The sequence below is a fragment of the Rhododendron vialii genome, chromosome 7a, assembly GCF_030253575.1.
Source record: "Rhododendron vialii isolate Sample 1 chromosome 7a, ASM3025357v1".
Classification (NCBI taxonomy): Eukaryota; Viridiplantae; Streptophyta; class Magnoliopsida; order Ericales; family Ericaceae; genus Rhododendron; species Rhododendron vialii.
In genome coordinates this window covers 6,159,833-6,174,395 of record NC_080563.1, presented here as the reverse complement: position 1 = coordinate 6,174,395, position 14,563 = coordinate 6,159,833, and the positions used below count along the sequence as shown (strand labels likewise).

General features: G+C 39.7%; 2 protein-coding genes across 2 annotated transcripts; both read left to right on the top strand.

The window, feature by feature from the left end:
* Positions 1 to 3,008: 3,008 nt before the first annotated feature.
* On the top strand, positions 3,009 to 7,131 carry LOC131334276 (F-box/kelch-repeat protein At3g23880-like). Its single transcript, XM_058369216.1, has 3 exons — positions 3,009 to 3,530; positions 4,637 to 5,494; positions 6,817 to 7,131. The coding sequence occupies exons 1-3, from the start codon at positions 3,028 to 3,030 to the stop codon at positions 6,842 to 6,844; spliced, it is 1,389 nt and encodes a 462-aa protein (XP_058225199.1). The 5' UTR covers positions 3,009 to 3,027; the 3' UTR covers positions 6,845 to 7,131.
* A 2,584-nt stretch (positions 7,132 to 9,715) lies between these two features.
* On the top strand, positions 9,716 to 14,393 carry LOC131334278 (S-adenosyl-L-methionine-dependent uroporphyrinogen III methyltransferase, chloroplastic). The gene is made up of 5 exons (XM_058369217.1): positions 9,716 to 10,447; positions 11,481 to 11,558; positions 11,660 to 11,729; positions 12,487 to 12,764; positions 13,763 to 14,393. The coding sequence occupies exons 1-5, from the start codon at positions 9,944 to 9,946 to the stop codon at positions 13,910 to 13,912; spliced, it is 1,080 nt and encodes a 359-aa protein (XP_058225200.1). The 5' UTR covers positions 9,716 to 9,943; the 3' UTR covers positions 13,913 to 14,393.
* Positions 14,394 to 14,563: the final 170 nt, after the last annotated feature.

Genomic DNA, 14,563 nt, shown 5'->3' with positions numbered 1-14,563 from the left:
GGCTCCGATCATTTGCGTGAGACTCTAAAATGGGTCACACAAAAAACTTGTGTCAAAATTTATGTGAGGGGAACTGACCCCATAAATAGAACGGTTTCTTGTCGTTGTTGTGAATATTATGCGTAATGCAATCATAGGAAATCATAAAATACTGCTTAACATAATGCAATCGTATCATAGGCGTGCGTACGTGGACTCCGAGGATCAAAAGAAAAATAGTCGTGGTCTCCAAGCTAATTGACTGACGAATACGAAAGGAACCAGCTGAGCTTAGCTTGCTCGCCAAGTTCATTTACTAATCAAAATTTGATCATTTCTCTCTCTGTCTCTCTGGAGCTAAACTCATGACTTAGTATTTCTCATATATATAAATCATTTGCGCTCTTACTCATATGAGCAAACATTTCCAAGTTTGTTGAGAAAACAAGAAGCCGGCCCGCCGAAACAGTACAATGATTTTCTTCTCAGCTATTGTCAGTTGCTTCCTGTCGTCTGTGCCGGCACGGGTCTCTGATGATTCCGGCAGCCAGATGCTAGTTTCCCCAGGAAAAGGAAAAAACAACTCAAAACCATCTGGAGCTCCCATCGTGGTGCCCCATTTTCCCGTTAACTCTTTTCTCTCTCGCTTGTAGTAATTTAAGCGCAGCCGTGCAGGGAGTACTCACAAGTTGAACATTTTAAACGTGTGTATGATGACATGGGATTCCTAGCTTGGTCCCAAATCTTTGTCCGCGAGTCTCAATGCACTTGTAAGTTAACGTAGGAGTAATTAATTAGCATGGAATGTTTCATTGAATCGATTAAATGACACTATTTCTAAGTCAATTACTTCAATCGCTTTAATAAGATCTACTGCTTTGCTGATAAAAATTAAAAAAAAGAAGATCAACTGCTCCATTTCTTTGATTTTTCAAAATTTAGCCGCCCTCGTTCATGTTTGTTAATTGAAGAGTTTTGTGCCCGTTGTATATAACCTGAAAAGTGCTTTCTACTAAGTTTGAATTTCGAAGATTTTGAATTTTTGAAGTGATTTTAATTTGTAAATCTAACACATGTACTTAGTACTATATGTTAACAAAACTCAGCGCAATAAATGCAGCACGGTATTATAAATTTTTTTTTTACTTCAGACCCTTCTTCAAAAATTAATCATGACATCTAATTATTACCAACCATATAACTGATCACCAAATTATTCATTCACGAAGCTCGATAATCATCACCCGTGGTGTAAGATCATCTCAGAAAATAAGTGAAATCTAGACCTAATTGCTAACCCAAATCTTTCTCACTTAAATATAAAATTTGAACACGTTTGAGTATCTACATAATTCTTAGGCCATCTCGAAACCTTCATCAAGTTCAATTTTGATGGAAAAATAGGTAAAATGTTGCTCCATCCCTCTTATCAAATTGAGATACCAAATTAAAGGAGCAAATTAAGGGAGAATCAACCAGCATCAATTCCTTTACCAAATTTCCAACGGTACCATTTCGTATATAAATTCTAAATGCCTTTTCTGTCCTCCTTTCCTTAAATTCAACGATAATCTCTATTATGAAACAGAGCAGAAAATGTTTGAGCAAACAAACAAAGTAACATTAATGACCACCCGATCATATTTTTATGTTAAGATTGTAGTCGTCAGATCATTTTTTAAAATTCACCGACAAATCAATTTTTCTATCATCACTCATGACCTCTTTTACAGATCATTTTAAAAAAATTCACCGACAGATCAATTTTGCTATCATCACTCATGACCTCTTTATTCTCAAGAGTTGGAGGCAGCATTCAAATTAGTCTTTTATGACCAAATACGGAAACGTTTCAAAATGGCAACTGACGCTATGTATATATATATTTTGCATTGGGACTATACACATTTCGATGTGCCTTTAGACATTGACATCCACTGGTATTTTAAATGCCTTAACATCTTCCTTTCCTAAGCAGCCGTTTGGGATAAGGTAAAAATTTAGAAATGATTTGATGAAAATATTGGATAGCCTCCTTAATGGGTAATAATCAAAATTTTGGCCAAATTCAAATTTGATGAAAAAAAAAGTGGGTTGGAGATGACCTTTGAAAGGATCCGGGGTGCTATAGTGCATCCTCCGTGATCGATTTGACCATCCATTTTGAAAATAAACGGCTCGAATTTTTATTTAAATAATGGACGATTAAGATTTGTAGGAGTTCGAATTAAATTCAAACTGTCTGTATTGATATGAACGATCAAATTGGCCACACTATATGATATAGTGCAGCAGCAACCCCATTCCGGCCTTAAGGTCTATGCAAAAGAAAGATTACGAGTGAACTGTGAAAGTAACGGAGACGTCTTTCTCGAGGCTTGAAGGACCGGATCATAAAAACTTCAAACCCAAGGGGGTTCTGTGCAAAACAAGTCCCCTGCTCTCTTGGGCGTAGGGTTGCAAACAAACCGAGCCGTTCGTGAGCGGCTCGCAACTCGGCTCGTTAGTGGCTCGTTCAAGTTCAGCTCGAAAGTTAAATCAACGGTCTCAAGCCAATTTTTTCAGGTCGTTTTGGAAACGAGCCAAGCTCGAGCTAGGATAAGCTTGGCTCGAGTTGGCTCGCGAGCCAGAGTATATATACTTAAATTTATGATTTTTATTGTTATTTCGTAATTTGTTCTTTCCGTTTTCATTTTTCAGTCATCCAAGAGAGGCGAGAGCGCACACACACACACCAGTACACCTCCGCTCCATAGGAAAATGAAAGATATATACCTTCACAATCAAAATATTTTTGATTATATTAGACCTATACGAGTATATATATACATTTTTCGTTGGTCCGTTGAGGCTCGTAAACAAGCTCGAGCTCGAGTCAAACCAAAGTCCTCTTAGCTCAAGCTCGACTCGTTAAGTTTTCACTGAGCTCGAAATCGAGCCCGTTAAAAACTTAATAAATAAACTCGAATGCTGTAAAGCTCAACTCAGCTTATTTACCGCCGTACTTGGCGCGACTTCAATCAGTCTCTTCTCATCGGTGAGGGTTTTATGTACAGAGAAGGAAAATCAAAACCCTCTCGCTCTAGGGTTTCATTCTCTCACTCTACAAAGCCTAATCTCTCTCTCTCTCTCTCTCTCTCTCTGTGTGCGAAAATGTCGGACTACCTACCTCGGGAAACTCTAATCAACATTCTCACCCGCCTGCCCGCCAAAACCCTCCTCCGATTCAGATGCATTTGCAAGTCATGGCTCTCTCTCCTCAGCTCCCCCGATTTCACCTCCGCCCACCTCCAAACCGCCGCTGCCAAATCCCCCCTCCTCCTCCTCCACGGCTACTTCCTCACGGGCCTCACCCCGAGGTACAAGGAGCTCTACTACCTCCGCTCCGACGACGCCGATTTCACCTCCCTCCTCGACCTTCATTGCCCCTTCAACACCCGCGCCGCAAACTTCTTCCGTGTCGTCGGATCCTGCAACGGTGTGATTTGCCTCTCCGACGACCTCTTGGGCTACACGTACACCGTTATTCTCTGGAACCCCGCCATTCGAAGGTATTTAGGAAATTAATTTCAACTGAATCTCTTTTCGTTGTCATTTAGCTTCAAGAATTTACGGATAGAACCATATGTTTACTGACCTTAATACTTGACTACTGGACCATAACCAGCTATTAACCCTGATGGCTTATTTATTTACTAGAAAACAAAGTTAAGAGAGGGTTGTGGTGATTGTTTATTCAGCTCTAGCTTTATTGCTTATTACTATTGTGGTGGTGATTGTAAGTTCTAGGGGCACAAACGAGCCGAGCCTGGCTAATTTACTTAACAAGCTTCTTTAAATGAGCCGAGCCTACATAACGATATGAGCTTTTGAGTTTTGAATTCGGCTTGTTTATTAAACGAGCCTAAAATTCGAGCTTGGCTCGTTTACGAAATGAGCTGAGTCGAGCTGAGCTTTAACAAGCCGAACCACGAGCAGGTCAAGACCAACTCGGTTCATATGTAGCCCTAATCGTAACCTAGCTCATTTGTTTTTTGTTTTTTCAATTCAAAAATCACTTGATTTGCTTGTTTGCGTGACAGTAACCTAGCTTATTTGTTTATTGTGTTGAAATATTTTTGTTGCTTATCTTATCTTATAGGTGCTTCATAGAGGCTATGAAACACCAACACCTCTAGAGGTCGAAGTATCGCAGTATCGGACATGGAAACATGGCCGGGACACGTATGGGACACGCCACGTGACATGTCCATAATTTAATTTAAATTTTTTACGGGGACACGGTAGGGGCCAAATTGTAATTTTTTTTAAAAATTTTGGCGGCAAAACTGTAATTTTAAAAAAATGGGGGTCAAATTGTAATTTTTTAAAAAAAATTTGGGGCCAAATTGTAAATTTTAAAAAAATTCTGGCTGTCAAACTAAAATTATTTATTTATTTATATAAATAAATATACACGTGGCGTGTCCCCCGCTGTGTTCGTGTCTCCATTTTTTTAGAATTCCCGTGTCAGTATCGGTGTCCGTATCCGTATCCGTGCATCATAGCTTATAGGTATAAGCAAATAAGATGGGTAACGAAACGAGAGTCTCGAATCTCGTGGGATAACAAACTCACTCCTACAATTGTCAGTTAATTAACTTATTAAACTTTACAGGTATTTGACCCTTCCTATGCCTAATATCTGCTTTGATGACTACGGACCCTACATGTTCTCTCTTGGGTTCGGGTTTGACCCAAAAACAAACGACCATAAAGTAGTCAGGATAGTGTATCTAGAAGGATCAGGGAGGGTGAGGGGTTGGGTTGTTCCTCCTAAGGTGGAGGTTTACGCTCTTAGCACTGGTGTTTGGAAAACCATAAAGGGTTCTAAAATCGGGTACCATATGGTTGAGGTTTTCTGGTCAAGTGCCTTTGCTAATGGTGGGGTACATTGGATGGCGTATAGTGGTGGAAAGAGCACTGGTTACTGTAATGTTGTCCTTGTGTTTGATATGGGTAGTGAGGTGTTTAGGGAGGTTAAGCTGCCGGAAAAGTTGGTTGGTGCGTCTCCGCTGGATTTGGCGGTGACAGGTTATAAGGATACTATTTCAATTTTCCAGTATGACAAGCGGGGCCCTTATTGTTGCAAGGGGTTTACAGTGTGGGTTATGAAAGAGTATGGTGTGGAAGAATCGTGGAGTAAGTTGTTTACTGGCTCTTTGAATGGTGGTGTTTCTACCGTATTGGGGTTTAGGAAGAGTGGGGAGGTGGTCGTGGAAAAATGGGACGGTACGTTGGTGTCGTGTCAGCCGGGGAAGATTAAGAAGATGAGAATTCGTGGTGGAAAAGAATCGTTCTATTTGGGTACCTATGCAGAGAGCCTGATCTTGCTTGATGAAGGAAAATGTGTCCAAACGGAGGACAATGGGTCTTCCGATGAAGTTGCTTCTGCGGGCAATGCTTCTGTGGTGTGTTCATTGGAGAAAAACTCACTTAGGCACCACCTGTTCGCTGCAACTGCTCTTAATCCCTAGTATCTGTTCTTATTTTTCTTCGCATGTTTTTTTCACTCACCTACTATGACTATGAATTGGAATTTTGTTCGGTTAGATACACGCTAATGACTGCATGTGGATCTAGTTTTCTGTGAGTCTGTGACTGTCCATCTGACCTTGTTCACCTTATTTTGGATATGATGTTTTGGGTGTTCAACACCCTCGTGTTATGTATGAACCTTTAGTTTTTTATCTTGAAACACCCTCGTGTTATGTATGAACCTTTAGATTTTTATCTTAATGCACCTTTGTTTACCAAAAAAAAAGGTACTACTACTTTCAACACAGCTGGGTCCCACGAGGCCACTCATCTTTAATGCCTATAATGTCCTCTCCAATTAGTTTATATTGCGTTTTCTGTTATCATACAAGTACTTGTCTTATTTTGATTGAAAGTAGTACGTAAAATGTTTGTGGTTGCATTTGGGTTATGGTATATCAATTGCAGTTGTTACTGCAGTACACTAGAAAGTAACAGAAGATCAAAAACTCAGACTGTCTCGGCAATGAATATGGAAATTCATGAAAGTTGGGATTTGAACAAGTTCCCCAAATTAAAATTTCATAGATATAACCGGCTTCACGTATCCTTGTTAGGCACATGTTGGAAATAGAATTGGACACAGACACGGGTACAACACTTTCTGAACACGTGTCAAACATGCCTGATATGTGTCTGATTCTTTTAGTAAATTGTTTTTGCTCGGATATGTTGTGGACATTCTAGGACACGTTAGGGCCACTATCGGGACACTCAGCCTAAGGACACATTAGAAGGTAAGAATTGTAATTTCCAAAACTTGGCCCACACTCAAAACTTCTACACGTTAAGCCGAAGGGCCACTATCAGGATACATTGTTTAGTTTATGAATACTTACAAAGTGATCTTTCTGAAGCTATTGCCTGATAAAAGTTGCACAACATTTCAATCTTCATTTTCATCATTCAAAAAAGGAAGGGAGTTTCCATATGCAAGGAAGTAGAGAAGCAAGAACAAGATCGTTCAAATGGAATGTAATCGTTCGTGGAGTAATTCTTTTTTATTTTTTATATGCAAGTTCAGTTCACTAACTTCACTTAGACTGATAATGATTGGTCCGCTTTGTTTGTTGAGGCACTCTTTGTATCTTTTGACGAGTTATGTATATCTTCAAAATATTACTCCTATGTTTGTGGTTTTTATCTTTTTTCAATAGAAATAATGATTTTGACTTCTCTATGAATTTGTAAGATACGTCTACAATAGAGATGTCGAAAAACATGTGTTTTTTCGACGTGTTTGTATCTTCAATTTTGAAGCGCAGGGTTCATGAACGGCTTTGAATGAGAAAGAAACTGTTTAGGCATGGATTTGGGGATGGGAAACAATCAAACAAAGGTTTTGTTAGTGCTATCTAATTCTTTTTGTTTCTAGATGGGGAGTGCTATGTAACTGATGTCTTCTTAAAGATGAAGTCTACATTGTGGGCAACTTTCAGTAGCATAGGGTTCTTAACTTGCCATTTATGCAACCTATATGATATTATCTTGCTGTTGATATGAATATTTCTTGTATGTCATGCATTTCTATTGTAGATGATACGTGTGAAGTTGAGGTGATTTTGATAGTTCTTGCGAAGTTTCTGTGCTATACTGTTTGGATTTTTTTTTTTTGAAAACTGAATATAAGTTCTTGTGAAGGTTCATTTTTTGTGAGTAACAGAGAAATAATTGTTTTTTCGGTAAATGAAATAATTACTACTTGCGACCATCCGCTTTTGTTTTTTTTCCTCACTTTTTTCTTGGCTGGCCCTTTACAAATTCGGGATCCAAACACAGCTTAACGTATACCACAGCTCGTGCAATGTGCTGTTACTTGTTCCTAGATTGCGACTTGGTATTACTATTTGGGACAATATTGAACTAGCTAGCCAGAAGAAAAAAGTTCAATGAAAGGTAGCATTTGAAACGATGGACGTTCCGGTTGATTCGTCCTTGTCTCCGTTTTTCCGCATAAGTGCAGTTTCTATATTGGTAATCAAACTGAGTTCTTCTACATGTTACATATGACCTCAAGCATTTATTCGAAGGAAAATCTTGTTTCAATTCGATGTTACCATCAAATTTTAAACCACAATTACTTTCCGGGGTCCCAAAATGGTGATCAGGGTCATACAGGGGGGTTATGTTGTGGACCTTGTGGTGGAGACTGGAGAGTTGGAGTAAGCAGTTAGGTTAAGGCTAAAAAGTTGTTCTCGATGTCGTCGGGCCAAAATGTCCGGAAATATGACACTCGCTAGAAACTTGAACCTCTCCCAGAACACAACTTTTTTAGGGTTTAATAGAGCATCACAACCAAGCTCCATATCTCCATTTCTACTTTTCACTATCCATCTTTTCTGAAATTTCATTCTACCCATTTTATCTTTTGATGTCAAATTCTAATACCATCTACACCCCTTGCATTTTTTGTTGCATTTATGTAAAATATGAATAACATTTATATAATAGATCCGATATTATTAAAAGTGGTGTCATTGAAAATATATCGATGATACCTTTGAAAATGAAACTAATTTTGAATATGTTTCGAAGAATTAAAAACTCTTCATTCTTTATATTCCAATTTTGATTATATTTTTTTGATAGGTGCAATTTTTATTATTCTTAACAGTTTTTCATTGGGTACCATTTATACCATGCTCGTAATTTTACACTAGTGACCAATATAGTGGGAAGTTCTGAAGGTGTTATGTACACCAAAAATTTGACAAAAGAAAGGGAAGTTTTGGGGGTTAACTTTGGAGGGAAATTGTGGAGATAAAAATGGAGATTTTGGGTTGGAGTTAATGTGAATAGAAAAAATATCTAAATTTTCTTTTTGATTAAATAAGTGTACTTTGGGTCTCCAAAATGGGGGCTTGGGTTGGAGATGCTCTTAGAAAATTTCATTTTAGACTAGTTGTAATTGCGTAATATCAATTTATGTTTGAATGGGGAACAAGATGATAGATAATGTTCACATCTCTCAGCCTCGATTTACTTACAAGTTCAAATTTTTACGGTCCTTAGAGCATCTTCAACGGTGGAGTTGCTTTTGCAATAGCTATTGCTATAATATATCAATGAATAGTATGAATGATTGGATAACCAATACTTTAGATCCTTTTTTTTAATTGAAAACAACCATATATGCAATACCCAAACCTTGTTTGGCAACACCACAGGGTTGTCGCATCGTGGGTGAGAGTCGGTGCCTTCCTCAGTCGTCTTCTTGAACCCCAACGATTGATTGATTAAGAAAGAGAGAGATCTCAAATAAATAAAAAGAAAACAACAAAAAATTAGAGCCAAAATATTAATCCTAAAGGCATCTAAACCGGGCAAAAGAGGTCTAAACTGAGCACATGTTTAGGAGATTGACAGTCACAAAAAAAAAAAAAAAAAGATTTAAGAACAGTATAGCATGCATTCTCTGAAACAAATAGACACAACCACCTCAATTCCACAACATGTAATCACAAACAATAGAATTGCACCACACAAGTGCAGCATATTAATACCAAAAATAATATACCATACAAGTTGTACGTATTGTCTCAATGAGATATGTCTCCCCAAGAAATCCCTCCTCCGACTCAGGTGCGTTTGCAAGTCATGGCTCTCCCTCCTCACCTACCTTGATTTCACCTCCCACCTCCAAACGACCACCAAAACCCACCTCCACCTCCTCACCTACACCTTGATTTCACCTCCTCCCACCTCCAAACGACCACCAAAAACCACCTCCACCTCCACCTCCTCTCCCTCGTGGGCCTCCCCCGAGGTATGAAGAGCTCTACTCCCTCCGCTCTGATGACGCCGAAGTCACCTCTCTCCTCGACCTCAAATGCCCCTTCAAGATCCCCACAAATGCACTTGTCTCACTATCTACAACTAAACCCAATGGTGCGCGCATATCTCATTGAGACAACACGTCCACCTGTCATTCATAATCCTACTTTATCAAACCACCTTAAAATTAGGTCGATAAGCAAACATGTTCTCTTCTCATGTTTAAGTCAGAAAGATTTAACGTCACTTATTTTCCAAGACAGTCTTAATACTACTGCGGGATGATGATGATTATCGAGTTTGGCCCACCAGATATTTCCCAAGTTAAAAAGGCCCAACATTTCTACCCAATTAGGTCCAAATTAGACAAGGCCCACCCCATAGTCGCCCCCTGCCCTCTACTGCCACTTCCTTTCTTGGTTGCACTTGTCCTTCCATGGCCCCCAAAAGCCACCATCTCACCCCCCAAAAGTTCAAAAAGACGGGTCCAACTCTCTCTCTCTCTCTGCATCTGCCTCATTCTATGGGGTCTATACATAAGCACAAACACACGGGCCTCAAATAATTTAACTGCATATCATCACTGTCTCTAATCTAGAACTTGTGAATTGACATGGCCGTTGTCAGTAAGCTTCTTTCCATTTCTTCTCATTCACCCCACTTCAGGAAACCCCGAAGTTCTTTCACCTTCAACCCAGTCACTTCGGCCTCACCCTTCACCGAAAAACACTCAATCGAGCGCTACAGAAGAGAATCCACCTGGCTGTCCACGAACCAGCTAAACCGACCCGTTTCTTTTCCACCCGATTCGGACCCATCATCAATCCGGGAGCAAGACATAGCCCTGCAGCTGCCGGAGCTGAAGAGGCTGCTGGAGGTCTTGAGAGACAAGAGAGAGAGTGGCGGAGAGAGAGGGAGGGGACCCGGGAACGTGTTCTTGGTCGGGACCGGACCCGGTGACCCGGAACTGTTGACGGTGAAGGCTGTGAGAGTGATTGGGAGTGCGGATTTGTTGTTGTACGATCGGTTGGTGTCTAATGAGGTGTTGGATTTGGTGGGTACGGAGGCTAGGCTTCTGTACGTGGGCAAGACTGCTGGGTACCATAGCCGAACCCAGGTCAGTGTACGTTACTGGTTAAAAGGTTTTTTTTGAGTTTCAAGTATGGGTCTTTGGAGGGTTTGTTTGTTTGTCTGTCTAGATTTTTCCGTAGAAGGTTAACAAAAATGGAACCTTGATTATAAATGGCAGGATCATAACTAAAATATAAATGATACAAAATGTCAATATTTTCTACCTTGATCATCTCTGTGCTCAATCCATTCTGTCATTTGCCTCCCACTCTTCAAATCAATCCCCTTCGAAAACCCATCAACAGAAGCGAAAGAAACAACAGAATCAACATCAATACCAACATGATTACCATTTATATCGCCAACATTCGGGTCAAGCATTGTGTTGAACTCCACAGCCACATACGTAAAATCTTGCCCATTGGCTACACCCATGGACCCATACGAAAAAGAATCCGTTTTCGAAGTGATCAAGAATGTAAATCCTTCTCCGAATGGGCAGAAAGGGGCACAAGGATGGGTGATAGCGAACGAGAATTGGGTGGAGAAATAGGTTGAGTGTATTTTGTATGCTTTTTCATGTATTTCGACTGTGGTTTGCTTCATTTCATACTTGGGGTTATGATATTTGGGAGGTGTTAAAAGTGTTGAGCTTTACTGCAATCAGTTTGTCCCTAATCATTGATTTGAGCTTTACTTTAATCTTGAGTGAGGGGATGAGGAAGATACGATAAACGAGTGATTGCTGAATTACTAGTTCTTTTCGGAAACTAAAGAAAATGGGGAAGTAAGAAATTGGAATGTTATGTTGCAAAAATCAATTTACTACAACCCTGTTTAGTAAAGAATTAAGGGAAAAGAGAAAAATAAAGAGAAATGAATGACTCGCTATAGCGTCCACGGAGCCGAGTAAGGAGTATTCAACTATGAGTTTAATCATTTTTAGTTCCCTTCATCGTATTAGCTATCATAGGAGTGTCTTTGAGTTCTGTGATTTTCTTTTATATTGTTCCCTTCATCGTGTTAACTATCAAAGGATTATCATTTGATGGCAAACCTTTTGTGGGGATTATATGCAGGAAGAGATCCATGAATTGCTTTTGAGTTTTGCAGAAGCAGGGGCTACTGTTGTAAGACTTAAAGGAGGGGATCCACTGGTTAGTATTTTCTTAGGAAAAGAAGTATAGTAACAAATGTCAATGAAATTATCTTCGACTTGTTATGATATGTTGCTTACCTGATGAATATTGGTTGGTAGGTGTTTGGAAGGGGTGGGGAGGAGATGGATTTCCTGCAACAACAGGGAATTCAAGTGCAAGTCATTCCAGGTATCTCCAAGTCTTCCTCGTCCCTAATTAACTCAATTATAGTAGTTTTGACATAAAGTATAATGCTTTTGAGTTCCTTTTACTGGCATTCTTTCTAGACATACCCCTTTATCGTTCTCTTTGAGAAGATTACTTCACCCTGCCCCGGATGAAGTAGCAGTTTATCAAATTTGAAGTCTATCAAAGATTCAAAGACAAGCAAACTATGGGCAAATGGATTTTTGTTTTGAAGATCAATGAAAGCAAACTAGAATGAGGAAGTTTGTTAATAAATGTGGGAGCCTCTCTGATAGAGTTCAAGTTATGGTTGTTTCAATGACATCCGCTATGCAAATATATGCAGTACAATGCTTTCCCGAAAAGCCTTGTGGACTTCCTTTCTGTATTTGAAAAAAAAATGCACGTTGCCTGCTCAGCAGCACTGTATATTGTGAAGGAGGGATTTCTATACTAAAGTTTATCAAAGCCTTCCACATTTAAAGAATTCTATGTATTAAGAGTATATAGATGAATTCGTTTGGACTTCCACCCCACTTGTAAAATAACCTGTGTTTGCATGAGGTGGCCCAAATACTGGCGACCTAGCTGTTTACTCTTCTGACCTACATATTACTCCTATTGTTTTTCTGTAACCAATTAAGTAAGGCCTCTTCTGCTTGGGTAAATATTCTTTGCAACACATGAAGAGGTTATGCGTAAAGTGGAGGATTACCTCAGTGTTGATAGTGTTCTGACTGTTAGGTTCATTGGTTTGTAGGTATTACTGCTGCTTCTGGAATAGCAGCAGAACTGGGGATTCCATTAACTCATCGTGGTGTTGCAAATAGTGTAAGATTTCTTACCGGCCACTCAAGGAAAGGGGGAACGGACCCCCTGTTTGTAGCGGAGAATGCAGCTGACCCTGATTCGACCTTGGTGGTTTATATGGGCTTGTCAACTCTTCCTTCTCTTGCTGTGAAGTTGATAAATCATGGTCTGCCACCCGATATACCAGCTGCTGCAGTTGAGCGAGGGACCACACCTCAACAACGCATGGTACATTAGCATTGCCTAGACCTTATTTTGGCCTCATTTGTTTGATTCCTTCATTCAAGCTCATGATCACTTGTCAAAGACCACTGATTTGAGACTAGTAAAGACAAAATTGATGTGAAAGTTGAAACTATTATGTTACATTTCACTAGCATGCTGCAGCCTTCCAAAAAAAGGTTTGGTGCCTCTAGCAACATCAGAAATTGAACTTTTTTGGTAGAGGTTTTGGAAAAAAACTGAAAATTACCTAGGAACTGTGGTTTTGTTTTGAAAAGTTGAGTCCTGAACCTGGAAGTGAAGCCACTCAACGAAGCAACAACTAGTACCATAGAGAAGGGCCATAAACTAGAATCTTGACCAATTTGAAAGACCATTTAATGTTGTTAAAATAACTGAATTTAGTTTGTCCGATCAAGTCCGGGAAACTCGATGGAATATGCTGAAAAAAGATTCCAAAGAATCTGTTTAGACTTGATCCTTTACTACTGAATTATGTTTACTATCCAACAGCATAACGCATGAGCGGTGCGTTGTTCTCAAAATTCAAGGGGTCAGTGAAATTGGATGAGATACACTTTTTTCTTTATGTTCACTGGTTCATTTCAAGGTGGCATGCAAACCACCTGGCTTTGTATTCCTCCTCAAGGTATAAGGTGGAACCACACTCTTAAAAAATGAAGGTCTAGGAACATGAGGAGTTGAGTTTTGTTCACCCTCCACTTAAGAGGGTGAATATTACCCTCCTTCCTATTGGTTGAAATGGTGTGGACTCCACCACAAAGTGATGTCATGCTTACCAAAAAGTGCATTGCATGGAAGCAATGGCATCACTTCGTAGTGGAGTCTACACCATTTCAACCAATAGGAAGGAGGGTAATGTTCACTCTCTTTTAAAAATGGTGAACAAAATTACACTCGAACATGAGTGTGTGCTTGTGCATTACTATTCCTGAGTTTTTTCAAGTGAACAACTTATTACAATTGCCTTCCCAATTTCGCAGGTTCTTGCTGAACTGAAAGATCTTGCCGACGAAATTGCATTAGCTGAATTAGTATCACCTACTCTAATCATCATCGGGAAAGTTGTTTCACTTTCACCATTCTGGCCCCACTCCTCCAAAGAGGCACCAGCCTTGGTGCAGGCAAGATAACATGTTGTCATGGATTCTGAATGTTGTCTCGAATTTTCCTGCCGGATCATTAACCTGGCTGCTTTCACTGAATGGGAATTGGTTTTGGAGCATTGGTTGCTGTGCTTCAGGGTCGCATATTATTTGTTTCAATATTTTGGATCGAGAATATGATGAAATTGATCTACAAAGAGCATTGGAACTTTTGCTGCGTCTCTGCTTGTTGAAAGTTGTGCTAAGATTGTGAAAAGCTCTCTGAGATTCTCATTGACCGCTCATGGCAGAAAGCAAGATTGGCCATTGACCACTCATGGCAGAATGAATTCGATACTTCAGACGGAGTATGTATTATCAAAATGAGTAGGACTAGGTTTTCTGATAAGTCATAATGTGAGCATCACCTTGTAACGCTGATGGCATCCGAATTTTGGCAATTTCTTCCAAGGAATTTGATTGTTTTTGGCATCTGTTTGTGAATGAGTGGGAGTTGATGGTTGAAATGGAGTTTTATGCCTGTATGAATGGTTGGAGATCTATCAAATTTGGTAGATGGACCTTGTCACAATGCAAAGAACTACCGTCAGTGTTGACACGTCATGCATTTCAGTCTCTTTGGAAGTCGTGTGATGCTTTCTTCTTGAAATTGGCGGCAAAATTTTTTGACCCTGGACT